The following is a 15217-nucleotide window of genomic DNA, read 5'->3' as shown; positions in this document are numbered from 1 at the left end:
GAACATGGACCAATCAGTTTTACCAAAATACCTATAGGATATAAGTAAAAAGAAAAAAGTCCCAGTGTTTCATCAAATTAAAGTCAATGATGGAAGAAAATACAGAACTCAGACAAAGTCGTTAAAGTGCATTACTGAATGAGTATAGTTTTACATTTTGCCAAAGAATTTGAACATGAATCATTTTTGTGTAATAAGTCATATGCTGTGAAAAATGCGCGTTAAATCCACGTTTGGCAGATTTAGATCCTATAGTGACAACATGCTTTGTCCAAGTAACGATGCCGTAACTGGCTGTCCAAGATGGTGGATCCGCTCGCGCATGTGCGACTCAAACCGCGGTTGACTCAAATCCGGCTTTACTTTCTAGCGGCAGCGGGAAGTGGAGACGCATAATAGAAACAGAAAGTGTCAGAGTGACAAACAGCGAAAGAACAAGAACAACATGTTGACTTTTGATAGACGGATATAATTCATACTTATAGCGAACACCCCACTTCGACATTGTAAGTACATTTCCCACATCCCTTAATCCTCTAATTTAAAGTGAATTTATTTTAAAAAATGGGCGTAATATTAACGTTATTTGCTTCAAGTGTACTCATGTGTGTCGTTAATAATGTATAATGTTAGTTATTCATATCCCTTCTTATGGTTTCATTCTTACTTTATGTCATCATAAACACATTTCTATGAACTTTTAATTTGAAAACAAGATTTCCTTCATGTACTATACTAAGACCAAAAATTGTTTATCGACATTTTACAGCTCTGCACATTGAAAGTTGAATTCCGGTTATCAGCCTAAATAAGTTGTTCACAGTCTCAAAGTCAGTGAGGGCAAAGTGCGGCACACTTTGTATATTTACAAGTTATATCTAGAAATATCAAATCATTAGCATGAGCAGTTCTATAATTTAGGACTAGTGTTCACTCTGAACTGTATTTTGTGTCCAAATCAAATTACTACTCAACTTTTTTCAACTTACATTACATTAAATGTAGGACAGTGTCAAATTGTAGAATGAAATGATTTTGCATACATGCATGTATTACTTGGCTGAGTGAGTCACAGCACTAGTGATAGGCTAAATGTACAGCACTGTACTGTACTGTACTGCACTGCACTGTGTGAAGCCAAGTAACGTTAAATGGTTTCTGATTTAGGTGCCCAGATTTTAAGATATCCACCTCTGTACTAAGGGTGTACTGGTACACAAAAATCATGGTTCGGCATGTACCTCAGTTTTGGGGTCATGGCTCGGTACAATTTTGGTACAGTAGAAAAAAGCTCATTGGCCATAACTTTTAGGCTACTGAAACAGTTTAGTTGCTGCAGTGGAAAAATAAAACAACTTTTTTGTTGCCTGCATTGTGTCAGAACACGTGCTGACAGCTGTTTTATGCTGATTTATGGTCTAACTGTATATAAAGTAGTTGAAACTAGCTCCACCTCCAGCAGCTACAACAGTAACATGCTGCTTTTTTCACACTGATGCTTCAGTATTGATAATCTAATGATGTCATATATAATAATATATCAGTCAGAGGGACCAAACCACTACTTTTACTTTCATACTTTTTAACTACATTTTTCTCTCTTAAAACTGATTTTTATGACATGCTGTCTGTCCAGCTAATGTATTTATCGTTGTTCTGAATAGCTTCATTCAAAGGCGACCTTCACAGAGAGGGGAGGGGGATGACTATGACAAGTCATTTTAACATTTAGTATAACCACACTCCTATCTGTAATTACATTTTAGATATCCATAATAGCATTTCTCCTAGTCAAAACTGTATTCTCACTAGTCAGAATGGCAATTAAAGATATCCACAATAACATCTTATTAGTAGAAATTGTATTTTAAGATATCTACAACTTTAATAAATTCAAGATATCTAAAAATCCTTAAAAAGTATAAGTGGCTGTTTTAACATTAAATAGCGAGACTGGATATGTATTGCAGATATCCATAATTCAATACTAGTCAAAATGAACATTCCAGATATTCACAATGACATTCTTCCTAGGACAAATGACGTCACTTTTGCCATTCATGTGTATTGGGCTTTCAATTTCAGATATCCACAACTGCATTTTTGTTATCTTGATATCTGTCCTAAACGTGTGCGAAACTCAGAGATGATTTTTGGCTTGACCGCAACAGGGCCAGCCGAATGCACATGGGCATGACTGAATGATGAACTCAGATTAAACTGTCAAACTAGGCAGTGCTGATCAAATATGACTCAAGATTCTGTCACTGCATTGCCTCTTTCTCGCCTCAGATGTTTTCAGAAACATGTTTTAGTGTACTGTTTAGCTGTAAAGTGAGATTGTTTCAAACGCAACCACCATGTTGAAAACGGCAGAGCAAAAGCCAAGCACTGCCCAACTCGCAGTACATCACCCACTACATTGATTCTATGTCAATTACAATTTCAGATATCTAAAATTACATTCTGAATAGGAAGAATTACAATTATGGATATCCACAATATTCATACAGATGTCCACAATTGTATTTTTCCTAGTAAAATTGCAGTTGTACATATCCAAAATGACATTTTTACAAGTCAAAATATATTTTTGGATTTTCAGAATTACATTACGGATATCTGGAATGGTTTTTCATTTTTGATATCTGAAATTAAAATTATGACTAGTAAGAATTGGATTGTTCATTCTAGATATCAAAAATGTAATTGTGGATATCTGAAACTGAAAGCCCAATGCACATGAATGGCAAAAGTGATGTCATTTGTCTAAGGAAGAAATCACGTTGTGGATATCTGAAATGATAATTGCATTGTCATGTAGTACAGTGGGCATGTCATGTAGGTCTGCAAGACTGCAGTTGGACGCTTCTCGCCAGATAGATAGAGATATTTTAGAACTATTTTGACAGTAATTGTTTGGGTCACGGAGCATAACGAACCAAATAAATCTATGAACGGAACATCCTGTACCGAGGGGTTCAGGATGAATACGTGTATTGTTACAATAGTGGTAAATGGAATTTTGTTTGAGCTTTTCAAAACTTGTAAAATTTGAAAATATAAACTAAAATAAACAATATGAACCTTCAAGCTTAAATTCTGATAAAAATCTTTTTGGCTGCCTATTTAAAGTTAAAAATGCCATCAAATGTTGTAACAGTAATATCATAATTTTGTTTTTTTCACAGTTACTCTGGAGCAAAGAAATGAATATCATCACACAGTTTCATGTGACAGTCGCCCCCATCACAGAAACACATCCTGTGATACAGTGTATAATTAACAACAACTATGAGACTCTCAAGAAATTACTTAAGGACAAAAACATAAATGAACGTTACCCATGCAGAGAATGCAACGATTATATAACCCCACTGATAGCTGCTGTTGTAAATCACAAGGAGGATATTTGTACTTTCCTTCTGCGTCAGGGTGCCGACCCAAATATTGTCTCCCAAATTGGCTTGACACCTTTGCATTATGTCTCACTATCCAAAGCCCCTATTGTGTTTGAGAGGAAACTGCTTGCCGCAAAAGCTGATCCAAATGGATGGGATATCATGCAGCTATTGCGATTCACACCACTGCAGACCGCCGCCATTAATGACAGGGAGGATGTCTTTAAAGACCTCGTCTCTGCTGGTGCACTGGTAACACTGTTACCTGTAACTGATCCTGAACATATGATTCACAATAAGAAAATATGTCAGAAGATTCACAACCTTGCATCAAAAGGAGATAAATTATGCTCAAAAATCACATATTTTTTGGATATGGTAGTTGCCGTGTCTGAGAAAACACCTGAAGAAGTGTTCAAAACCTTTGACAGTTACATGCTGCGTGAGGATCCTCAGAGCCATCTGATCATGATTGAAATGCTCTTTAATGTTACTGGGCGAGGTAAAGAAAAATACAGCCAGGGATGTATTAAATGGCTGAAGGACACTGGAAATTTGAATTCCTACATTACAGGTGCAGTCAGTCGCTTTCCAAACATTCCTCAGACAAGTGTAAACAGGGCTATTAATAGTTTATGTGCAGTGTTCTGTACAATGGAAGAGATACCAAATGAGCAAGCACTGGCTATAATCCCCCAACTACTGGAACAGCTTTGCTCAAAGGGGAGACCTGATATATGGGAAGCTGTTCTGCAAGCACTATATGTGATAACACAGAAAACAAAAGGCACAAATGGCTGGGATCCAATCTTTATTGAAAAGTTATGCAAAACTGTTGCTCCTTTTGGAAAGGACCAACACTCCTCTGACGTGAGAGTTTACACATACGGTGTATTTGCAAACTTGCTTTCAGTTGAACATGCGGCTAAACTCTTCTCATCAGTGGGGATAACATCAGTGCCCGAGGGTGTACTTACATCTGCAGATATGAAAATGAACGACAAGCTGAAAGAAGTGCTCAGACGATTGAAAGATCATTTCAGTAAACCAAATTCGGAATATGAAGACTGTACACTGTCACCTGAATCCAGCAAGAAGAAGAAAAAGAAGAAGAAAAAGAGGAAAAAGACAGAAAAGCAAGAAGAGCCAAATGATGAAGTTTGCTCTGCTGCAACTGAACCAACAGGAGTTCCTGTTGTGGAAACAACTTCAAATGTTAAGCCGTTCCACTTCAACTCCACTAATTCAACAACAACAGGCAAATGGCTACAAATCAGCAAGAGGTGGAGAGAAAAACTAGAGAAGCTTTCTAGCACTGATGAAAGTAAAGTCACCAGAATCGGAAGCATTATTTATGTGAATGATGCAGAATTCCGTATTGCAAAGGGAAGTGATGGTACCGAAGTCTTCTTGGGGCTGAGAAGTGATGGCACTGAAGTTGCTATTAAGAGAATGTCTAAATGCAACTATCAAGTGCTGAAGAATGAAGAAGGAATTCTGCGACTTCCAGAGCTAGATCATCCATCTATCGTACGATACATTGATGCTGCAGAGGATGAGAACTTTGGATATCTTGGTCTTCAACTTTGTGAATACACCCTGGAAGAATATATCAGAAATAATGATGGCAGTCTGCTGATAAAGAAACTGGTCTATCAGGTCCTCGACAGTTTAAGGGTGCTTCATTGTAAAAATCCTCAAATTCTCCACCGGGATCTTAAACCACAGAACGTTTTGATTGGTGAGACAACTTTCAAATGTACTGAATGAATTTCGCTATCTGAAATTTAGAAAAAAAGCATACAATATTTGAATTTTGATGATCATTCATAATTTGGTTTCCTTAGTTTGTTTATGTGATTTGCCCTGCAGATGTTAACGGGAGGGCAAGACTAGCTGACTTTGGCATAAGTAGACGGTTACCTAAAGGCCAAACAACTTTGCGCACTGGCAGTGCAGGAACAAAATGCTGGATGGCCAAGGAGACTTTGGCAGAAGAGGCTGACATACCATACAAGTCAAGCACAGACATACAGGTCAGTTTTTTTCTGCTATACAAATTTATTTGTTGACTTAATGAAAAATATTTCCTTAACACTAACATGTTCTGTTAATTCTTAAGGTGGCAGGGATGCTGATTTATTATATTCTCTCTGGAGGATCCCATCCATTCGGCAAATCCTTTGAGTGTGAGTCTAACATTTACTATGGGAGGTACAATTTGGACCATGTTCAAGATGTGGTGGCAAAGGATCTCATCGAGGGAATGATCAATGAGAAACCGAAGAACAGACCTAAAGTGGAGGAAAGCCTGAGTCATCCATTCTTCTGGACCAGTGAAAAGTGAGGAAGAAATGCTGTTTGATTCCAATTTAAATTCTTATCAACTGATTTTCTATTTTCTATTGGATGGCATTGTCACTTGTTTAGTTGGTCCACAACTTTGATCCAGAGTGAAATATTTCTACATTTCTAAACAAACTATCATAGTCACACTCTTTGGGGACGAAGGAACATGTTACCTAGAGCAACCATGTGGCTCACTGACGTGTTTTTAATAGTTTTTGGACAACAACCAAGCTCTACAGCACAGAGGAACAAGATATATCAGTCACTCAGAACCAAAACCACATGTGGCACTGAAGGGAAAGCCACATTTGTCTGTACCAAATTTTGTGATATCCAGGAGATGTTGGGATATTTCACTGTGTAAGTGAAAACATGGACCTGCTGGTGACACTAGTCAGGTATCAGAATGGAAAAGAGGATCACGGAGGTCATTGGAATTCATCCTCCGGCCACCATGAATATCTGTACCAAATTGTCAAGACATTTCGCTAAATACCAGAAATGTCAAACTTTGGTGGTGCCCGCTAGAGGTAAAGTCAGGGCATCATCAAAGTCAGTAGGATTCATCCGCTAGTGAGTCGGAATCATAATGTCTTCACAAAATTTACTTCAATCCGTCCATAGTTGTTGAGATACTTCATTCTGGGCCGAAGTGAACATTGCCATCCCTAGAGCCATGCTGCTAGTATGGCTAAAACAAGAGATAAGCCTTGCTTTACTTTCACACCTTCGCACACATCCCCACACACCCTCTTCAGTTGCTGACATCTCCTTATCCAACATTTTCTTTTCTCTTGATTATTTTCGCTTCGTCAGTCAAGCTTTCCAATCTAGCAGTTTACTATGATAATGGTGGCAGATTTATAACTCAAAACTATACATTTTGTAAAATTTGGTTCTTTGATTTTACACATCAGTAAACAAAAGGAACCTTTTTGTTTCTAGCCAATGACTGTCAATGTTGGTGGCTGAAATGGCCACTGTCTCTGTCAGATTTTATCAGGTGTACCTAGCCAGCTAAATAAAACTAACTTTGTGAGTTGGCTGAATGTTTCAAGCTGACTCATTTTAAAATGAGAACCATGTACATGGGTATTACATTTGCATTTGATGGCCATATTTTGTTCAACACATAATGCTAACATTATGACTGAGGTTTAATCTACATGTTGCAGGCAAAGAGTCACCATCCTCATCAGTTGACTAACATAACCCTGTTTGGATGCTAATGTTAGATATTGGTTTTTATTTGTATTTGTATTTTTAAACAGTCTGTTCCACTTTTACAGTTTAAATAAATAATTAATAATAATAACCATGGAGGGATTTAGTGAATGGTTAATTTCCATCTCTAACACCATATTTAATCAGTAGTATTTAAGAACATTTTTAGGTTGTGTTCTGTTTGTAATTTTTGTAGCCTAAAGTACAACTTTTTTTCAGGAGAGTAGAATACCTAAGAAGGATTGGTAACAGGGAGGAGGTGGCAAACCGTCGAAATGCTGACCAGGAAATGATTTGTTCCATGGAAAAATGTGCTGGGGATGGATCCTTCAAACTGTGGAAAAATAAGGTGACCCCAACATAACAACTTTAACTTCTAAATTCCTTAATTCAGCTTCATGACTAATTAGTTTGGTGCTGCAGTTTCCACCAGAGTTGGTCCAGAAGATGGATGGCAAGAACAAAGCCTACCCTGAAAATACGATGGGACTACTGCGCTTCATACGCAACCTCCATGAGCACTAGTAAGTGAAATTCAAATGTTGTTTGGTGAAAATGAATTTAAAAAATGATACAGGCCCTTCAATGCCACAGAAGAGGTATCCTGGTGGCCTAGAGGTTTAGATAGACTCACAGGTCAGTGTCTAAACGCTTCGCTCATAGACCCTGAGGATAATCTCCCAGGTTTTATTGTTAAAACTGGGAGGAAACAATTAGAGAGTTTAAAAAAAAACCCTGCATTGCAGAACCAATCCAAAGTCTAACTACAATGTCACTTTTTTGATTCTTTACAATACCAATCAAAAGTTTGGACACTTTCTCATGAGAAAGTGTCCAAACTTGACTGGTACTGTAAATATTTACTACACATTTTTCTCTACAATACCATTTGGCACTTAAATAACATAAATTTGACCCCAAATTAATTTCACTTTCAGCTACGAGAGCCAAATGCCGGAAACTGAGGAAGTAATCTCTGATGCAGCATCATTACTATTATTATTAATCAGTTTAGTGGTAGATGACAAAAAAATGGCAAAAAAACACAAAGTTATGATTACAAAGCAAAGACAAACACAGCAATCATGTGACCACAGGTGTCCTTCATGAAGTAAAGGACTGTAGTAAGCAGTAGAAGTAAAATGAAACTGTAAAATTGTTGTTCTCCATTTGCAGTGCCAAGGATGCAGCCAAACTTGACCTGATGAAGATGTTTCCTGATCTATTTGGGTGTGTTTACAAGTTTGCCAAAAGCCAAGGATGGAATTCAGAGACCCCCCTGAAGGAGATGTTTCAAAGAGAAGACATCTCCACCAGTTTTGAAATGCCGTCCACAAACCTTGAGGAGCATCTTGGTGTCCCAGTTCAAGAGTCTCAGCCCAGTGACTTGAAGTAAAGTTGACTTCAAAAAAGATTTCAGACAATTTCAAGAGCCCAATAAGCAGTCAGAGAAAAATATGAGTAATTCTATTCTAACAGTTATAACATGCAAAGTTTTAGCAACACTGGGAAACACAACAGTTATAAATCATTGTTGCTATACTAGGAATGTTAAGTTCAATAAGCTTTTGCAAATGCATGGGCACAGACAGCGTTGAAAATGTGGGCTGGACAATCTAGCAGGTCTGGAGATCCTCCCCCAGACAATTTTTTACAGAGTAGATGTCATTTCCTGTATTCTGGTGCTTTTTATCTGGTGATTTGATACACTTATCTAGCTATACTAGCATGAGAAAAATTATGGGTACATTTTGTAATTTCATCCAGAGGAAGCGTTTGGCCCCAGATCACATATTTGAAGATATGAAGAAAAGCTAAAAGTAAGGAAATTGATTCAGTGACTAATTTTGAGCCATCTTTAATAATAACCACTCATTTTTTATTTAAACTTGAGGATCTCTTTATGCTTGCATGCAATTGCAATTTCTGTTTGCAATCAGTGAGTAAAGTGGAGAGGACAACTGTAGTCAAAGTGCCCCTGTGCATTCTCCATTACACTACATTCGTCTTCCAATCATTTTTACTACTATAAAGAATCACCAGAACACCAAGTGGATAGACCCACGCACTGATTTTTGACATGGTGAAAACATGGTAAAAGTGGGGGCCTCTCATACATTAGCTGCCAGGCCCATGTGGATATGAATTGTAAATAGTCAGCATTTCCATAAATTACCGCAAGTAGTCTACCGCAAGACAAAACTCATGTTCTTTATCACAAGTTTGAGGAACTTTTTAAACTATTTCTATTTTGTGAGATTTTATACTTTTAAAAAATACTTTTACTTGTACTATTGTTCTTTTATTTTGCTACCTTTATGGGATGGCTGTGGTTTCTAGTTACTTTGCAGTTTAAAGGCTGATGCATCAACAATGTAAGACCCTGAAATTAAAACACATTAAGGATAATTACTTCTACTTTGATACTTAGATTATTTATTTTATTGTAGCAAAAAATAAGCTTTTTAACTGTTTTATTTAATTATTTTATATGATGCAGCAATATATTTTATTTTACTAAAAAGATACATTATCAAAGGAAAAGAAAAGACATTAGAATGGATGTAATAAACTGATGAATATCAATTCCTGTGTAGTTTTCTGTCACAAATAAAATTCGAGTCAAGAAATGTTTGAAATCTATTTCTTTTCTTAGTTTCATGTCCTATGACCTCTCCTCGTGACCTCTCAGACTGTCAGAGGGAACACCATTTCAGAGAGACTGTTGATCAAGAGTGTAACCAATTGTACAAGGCAACTGCTTTGTCCTAAAAGTACTGAATATATTCCTGATGGTGCAAAAATTGTGTTTTAAAGCTACAGATTTTGCAGTCTGTTTAATACTCCCTTTGGTAATAGTTTTATACCCCGAACAATACACAGACTTTATCACTAATTTTGTTTTACTCCCATTTGGTGGAACTGAAGGTGTAACAGGTGTGGTTGCTCATCTATGTACCACTTACCTCATGTCCTCATACCTGGTGGTAATAATACTGTAACAGGTTTATTGCATTAGAAAGCAAAATGTTCAGGAACAACACCTTAATGGACAAACATATCTGAATTCTGATACCCATTTAGATACCTTTTTAGTTCAGTGGTCCTATATTTGGGCAAATTTAAAAATATTTCACTTGGTAAATTTCAAGCAATTGGCCCACTTGGCTGGATAGTAAACCAGTGCAGCAGTTCTACCATCCCGTTGTCTTAGTTGTTTTCAGAAATGGATAAAATATGAAGAAATCTTTTGAAAGGAGCTGTTGGTAAGAAAGGACGATTACAAATGGTGAACAGAAAATATATACATTTTTGAGTACAAAACAAAAGTCAGTGATTCAGCAGATAGTTTAAATACAGTACCAGTCAAAAGTTTGGACACACTTTCTCATTCAAAGATATGGGAAGGTGTGTCCAGACTTTTGACTGGTACTGTATGTCTAGTACTAATGTGTCAATCCAATAAAACGTTCTAAACAGAGATTTAAGGAAAAGGTCCAGTGAGGTCTGTGAAGATATTTCCAGTGGAATAATATGTATATAACACATGTATAAATTCATTACATAAAATGAACAAAAACTGAATAAAATATTATATACAAATACACATTTGACACTATTTTACTTCAGATGAACTATAAATGACAGATATAGATAGAATCCCTTTTTTTCATTTAGCGGGAAGGACTTGTGTTTAGGCCACACTTTTCACAAGTTTGAAATGTCAGAGTGCTGACATAATGAAACCTATCTTTTCACTGAAACATGTTACTGCAGCTTGTGAGAGGGAAACCTGACAGAGAGGAGATAAAATGAAACTTATTTATGCAGCCTAACCTCTTACACTGAAACGCTTATGCGGTCTGTCATTTCAGACACAGATATTTTGGTGTTTCTCTTCTGTAATCTATTCCTGTCATGAATGTCTTTACATTTTTATATTCCATGTAACCATACACCTATCAAATGTCATTGGAGTGCTGACATAATGAAACCTTTCTTTTCAGGCTATCACTGAAAAAAACTTCTGATGTAGTTCTTTGTGAAATTCAAAATAAAATAACATGTTACTGCAGCTTGTGAGAGAGAACCAACAAACTCCAAAGTATTAAGGCGCTTCAATTCATCAAGTAAATTGTATTGCAAATAAAAAATTGAATAAGCTTTACAACACGAAGATTCTTTTATATGTGTCAAGGAAATTGCTGGAGCTGGTTAACCCAAAGTGAAGAACTTGTCAGAAGAAATAAGGTAAATAAGGTTATTCTTCTCACATTATACCTCTATTGGCAATTGAACTATAAACAAGACACTATGCTGATTAAAGTTAACTGAAGTTTTATAGTCTGTAAACAGGTTACTTACTATCCATTCCAAGAGGAGACCATTCTGACCGTCTGCATAAAGCACAGCATATCTCCACCCAACCTCAGTTATCATAGGAGACAGCCATCCTTATCAAGACAGCTGCATATCCCAGCCAACCTCAGTAGACAGAGAGAGAGGCAGGTCATGACCTACTGCTCCAAGGACAGAAAATTACCAGATAATGACCCATGGAACACAAATATTTCCCACAATGTGTATTTTGGAAAGCCAATTGAATGTTACTCTAGCTACACAAAACATACAAGTGATGGTCATATACAGTGCAGTAATATTAAACTAATCTCTCAGTCGAGGCCATGGTAATTATTTGTCCCATCCTTCTAATCCTTGTCAGAGAACAATAAACAAAAACTTGTTGGCAGAATGATGTGTACCCGCTCAAAAGTACACTGGGGTTTCTTCTTCTTCAGTTCTGGGAAGTGACACGCACCACCATAATAACCATTTCTCAATGCACATAGTATGATGTTATTATCCACAGTGCCACAGTACATACATTAAGTAAGTATTAAGTGAGGATTCATATGAGGACTCAGGGTGAGTGAGGGTAAACAGGCACCTGCTTTACTGATGTTTCACTGGTTAAATATTACCGAAGGCTTAACAGTGTATTTTAGTAAAAAAAACAAAACAAAAAAAAACACCTCTTCTTTGCCCAGTCACATTTTACCACAATAATAAGCAATACTACACATTAACAGTAAGATACTCTGAAAAATGTACTTCAACATTAGTTAGACAGTGAATCTTTGTCCTCTAAAATGACATGCTGTAAGACAGCAAATATACCCTTCCAACTTAACAGGCTTCATATCTACATTGTACTTACTTAGTTTGGCTGTGACAGTTTGATAGTCCCATTTCAATGTGTCATGACAGCAGAATTATACAAAGGTGGACTAAACCATTGTCAGTGGCTAACCTGACAGGGAGGAGATAAAATGAAAGTTATTTATGCAGCCTAACCTGTTATACTGAAACAATTATCAACAAAATATAATAAAACACAAGACATTATTTTACTTCAGATGAACTATAAATGACAGATGTAGATAGAAACCCTTTTTTTCATTTAGTGGGAAGGACCTGTGTTTAGGCCACACTATTCACAAGTTTGAAATGTCGTTGGAGTGCTGACATAATGAAACCTATCTTTTCACTGAAACATGTTACTGCAGCTTGTGAGAGGGAAACCTGACAGGGAGGAGATAAAATGAAACTTATTTATGCAACCTAACCTGTTACTCTGAAATAGTGATGAGGCCTGTCATTCAGACACAGATATTTTGGTGTTTCTCTTCAGTAATCTATTTCTGTCATGAATGTTTTTACATTTTTATATTCCATGTAACTGTACACCCATCAAAACACTTAATATACACATAAATGGTCCCCATTTTTACCAATATGACAATATGCAGTGTGTAGCCTTTTTGACAGAATGTACTGTAAATGCTGTACCCTGCATTATATGTTGGTGTTATTGTACTTTGCTTATATTTCAGGCAAACCAATAACAAGTCCAAACATGTCAGGTGACTTGAAAGCACAGAATATTTGAATGTAAATGTAAAGGGAGGAGCAATAAGCAGGAAGAGAGAGTAGAGAGATACTGATCGACAGAGAGAGAGAGAGAACGCAGAGTGAGAGAGACCATTGAGCTCAAAGTGGCTTCCAGCTTTTTTTTTAACAGGAATCCTACATACTCTTTAATACCCAAAGAAGACATACTTCAAAGTTAAGTAAGTAATTTAATTTTTACATTCCACCAAGTCTAATTACTTAGGACAGCATCTATTTACTTAGATCATATTTTATGATCTGATCAATGTGCTCTAAACTTAAGAAAGTTGAGTTTCAGTTGCTGTCCTGTATGAGGAACTTCACTGGGCATGAATAGCAAGATGTAGCAACATGTACTTAAACATTTGCTCAAATAATCCAAAATGAACACTTATTAGTTATTGTGGTGAAGAAAAAACAGTGGTATGTAAAGTATGTGGCCACCACCTGAAGGCAAGATGGCGCCATCCAACTGACTGCATAGGGGATTAGCACCTTAGTTTATATGTCGATATTGAACTTGACTGGATTAAGATTTGGTTACATCAGCGTTGGTCAACATTTTAATTGATTTTCTTGTGTCCACGAGTCTCTGAACAGAAATGAAAGTTGTACTCACTAAGTATTTTGGATATGGCAAAGATGTTTGTATCACCACTCTTAAAACCCAGATGCCTTGGCATGTTACATCAATCAAGCAGCAATAAGTTCACGTTCCGGGAATGAAATGATTTTGGATACATGCCTGTACTTGGCTGAGTGAGTCACAGCCCTGGTGAAAAATACCACCTCTACGTGTACTGTATGTAGCCAAGTAGATGGTTTCTGATTTAGGTGCCGAGGTTTTAAGATATCCACCTCTGTACCTGCCTAAATACAATGATGGTAAATGGAATTTTGCGCCTCTCAAAACTTTGAAAAATTGAAAAAAAAAACAAAATACACATTAAGCTTAAATTCTGATAACATATTTTTGGCTGCTTGTTTAAAGTTTAAAATGCCACCAAATGTTGTAACAGTAATATAATCATTTTGTTTTTTTCACAGTTACTCTGGAGCAAAGAAATGAATATCATCACACAGTGATGTTACAGTTTCAGGTGACAGTCGCCCCCATCACAGAAACACATCCTGTGATACAGTGTATAATTAACAACAACCATGAGACTCTCAAGAAATTACTTAAGGACAACAACATAAATGAACTTTACCTATGCAGAGAGTGGAATGATTATATAACCCCCCTGATAGCTGCTGTCATATATAAACAGGAGGATATTTGCACTTTTCTGCTGCAACAGGGTGCAGACCCAAACAAGCTTTCACAGAATCTCCTGACACCATTGCATTACATCTCAATTTCCAAAGCTCCACTTTTTTTTGTGAGGAAATTGCTTGAGGCAAAAGCAAATCCAAATGAGTGGGTAATCATGCAACGACAATCATTCACACCACTGCAAGCTGCTGCCATCTATGACGAGGGCAATGTCATGAAAGAGCTCATCTCTGCTGGCGCACTGGTAACATTCTTACCTATGACTGATCCTAAACATATGATTCACAATAAGAAAATATCTAAAATGATTCATCACCTGGCATCAGAAGGAGATGAATTCTGCTCCAAAATCAGATATTTTTTGGATATGACAATTGCTCTGCATGAGAAAACACCTGAAGAAGTGTTTGAGATTTACAGCAGTCACATGCTGCGTGAGGATCCTCGGAGCCATCTGACTATGATTGAAATGCTCTTTAATGACACTGGACGAGAGAAAGAAAAATACAGCCAGGGATGTATTAAATGGCTGAAGAAATCTGTAAATCTGAAGTCCTACATTACAAGTGCAGTCAGTCGCTTTCCAAACATTCCCCAGGAACAAGTACTGAAGGCAATTGATATTTTACAAGCAGTGTTCTGTACAATGAAGGAGATACCAAATGAGCAAGCACTGGCTATAATCCCCCAACTACTGCAACAACTTTGCTCAAAACAGAGACATGATAGTCTTGCACATAGGATTCTGTCAGTGCTATATGTGATTACACAAAAAACAAACAGCAAAAATGGCTGGGACAAGAATTTTATTGAGAAGTTATGCAAAACAATTGTTCCTTTTGTGAAAGAAGAATGCCCCAATAACATTAGAGTCTACACATATGGTATATTCGCAAACTTGCTTTCAGTTCAACATGCTGCCAACATCTTCAAATCAGTGGAGATCACTTCAGTACCTGAGGACATACTCATATGTGCAGATATGCAGATGCTAAAAGATCTGAAAAAAGGGCTC

The 15217-nt window shown here is 36.9% G+C and overlaps 1 protein-coding gene across 2 annotated transcripts; it reads left to right on the top strand.

Moving 5' to 3' along the window:
- LOC122974408 lies at window positions 1–9475 on the top strand. 2 transcript variants are annotated; one of them, XM_044342429.1, is made up of 7 exons: window positions 7–506; window positions 3192–5142; window positions 5274–5437; window positions 5524–5744; window positions 7194–7323; window positions 7398–7498; window positions 8151–9475. In XM_044342429.1, the coding sequence occupies exons 2-7, from the start codon at window positions 3210–3212 to the stop codon at window positions 8368–8370; spliced, it is 2769 nt and encodes a 922-aa protein (XP_044198364.1). In that variant the 5' UTR covers window positions 7–506; window positions 3192–3209; the 3' UTR covers window positions 8371–9475. The 2 variants fall into 2 exon arrangements, with proteins under 2 accessions (XP_044198365.1, XP_044198364.1); XM_044342430.1 differs by lacking the exons at window positions 7194–7323; window positions 7398–7498; window positions 8151–9475 and adding an exon at window positions 6375–6458 and having other exon boundaries at window positions 1–506.
- Window positions 9476–15217: the final 5742 nt, after the last annotated feature.

Source organism: Thunnus albacares, chromosome 22 (genome assembly GCF_914725855.1).
Source record: "Thunnus albacares chromosome 22, fThuAlb1.1, whole genome shotgun sequence".
NCBI lineage: Eukaryota > Metazoa > Chordata > Actinopteri > Scombriformes > Scombridae > Thunnus > Thunnus albacares.
Note: the sequence above shows the minus strand (reverse complement) of the source record. Positions and strands in the feature narration are given on the sequence as shown.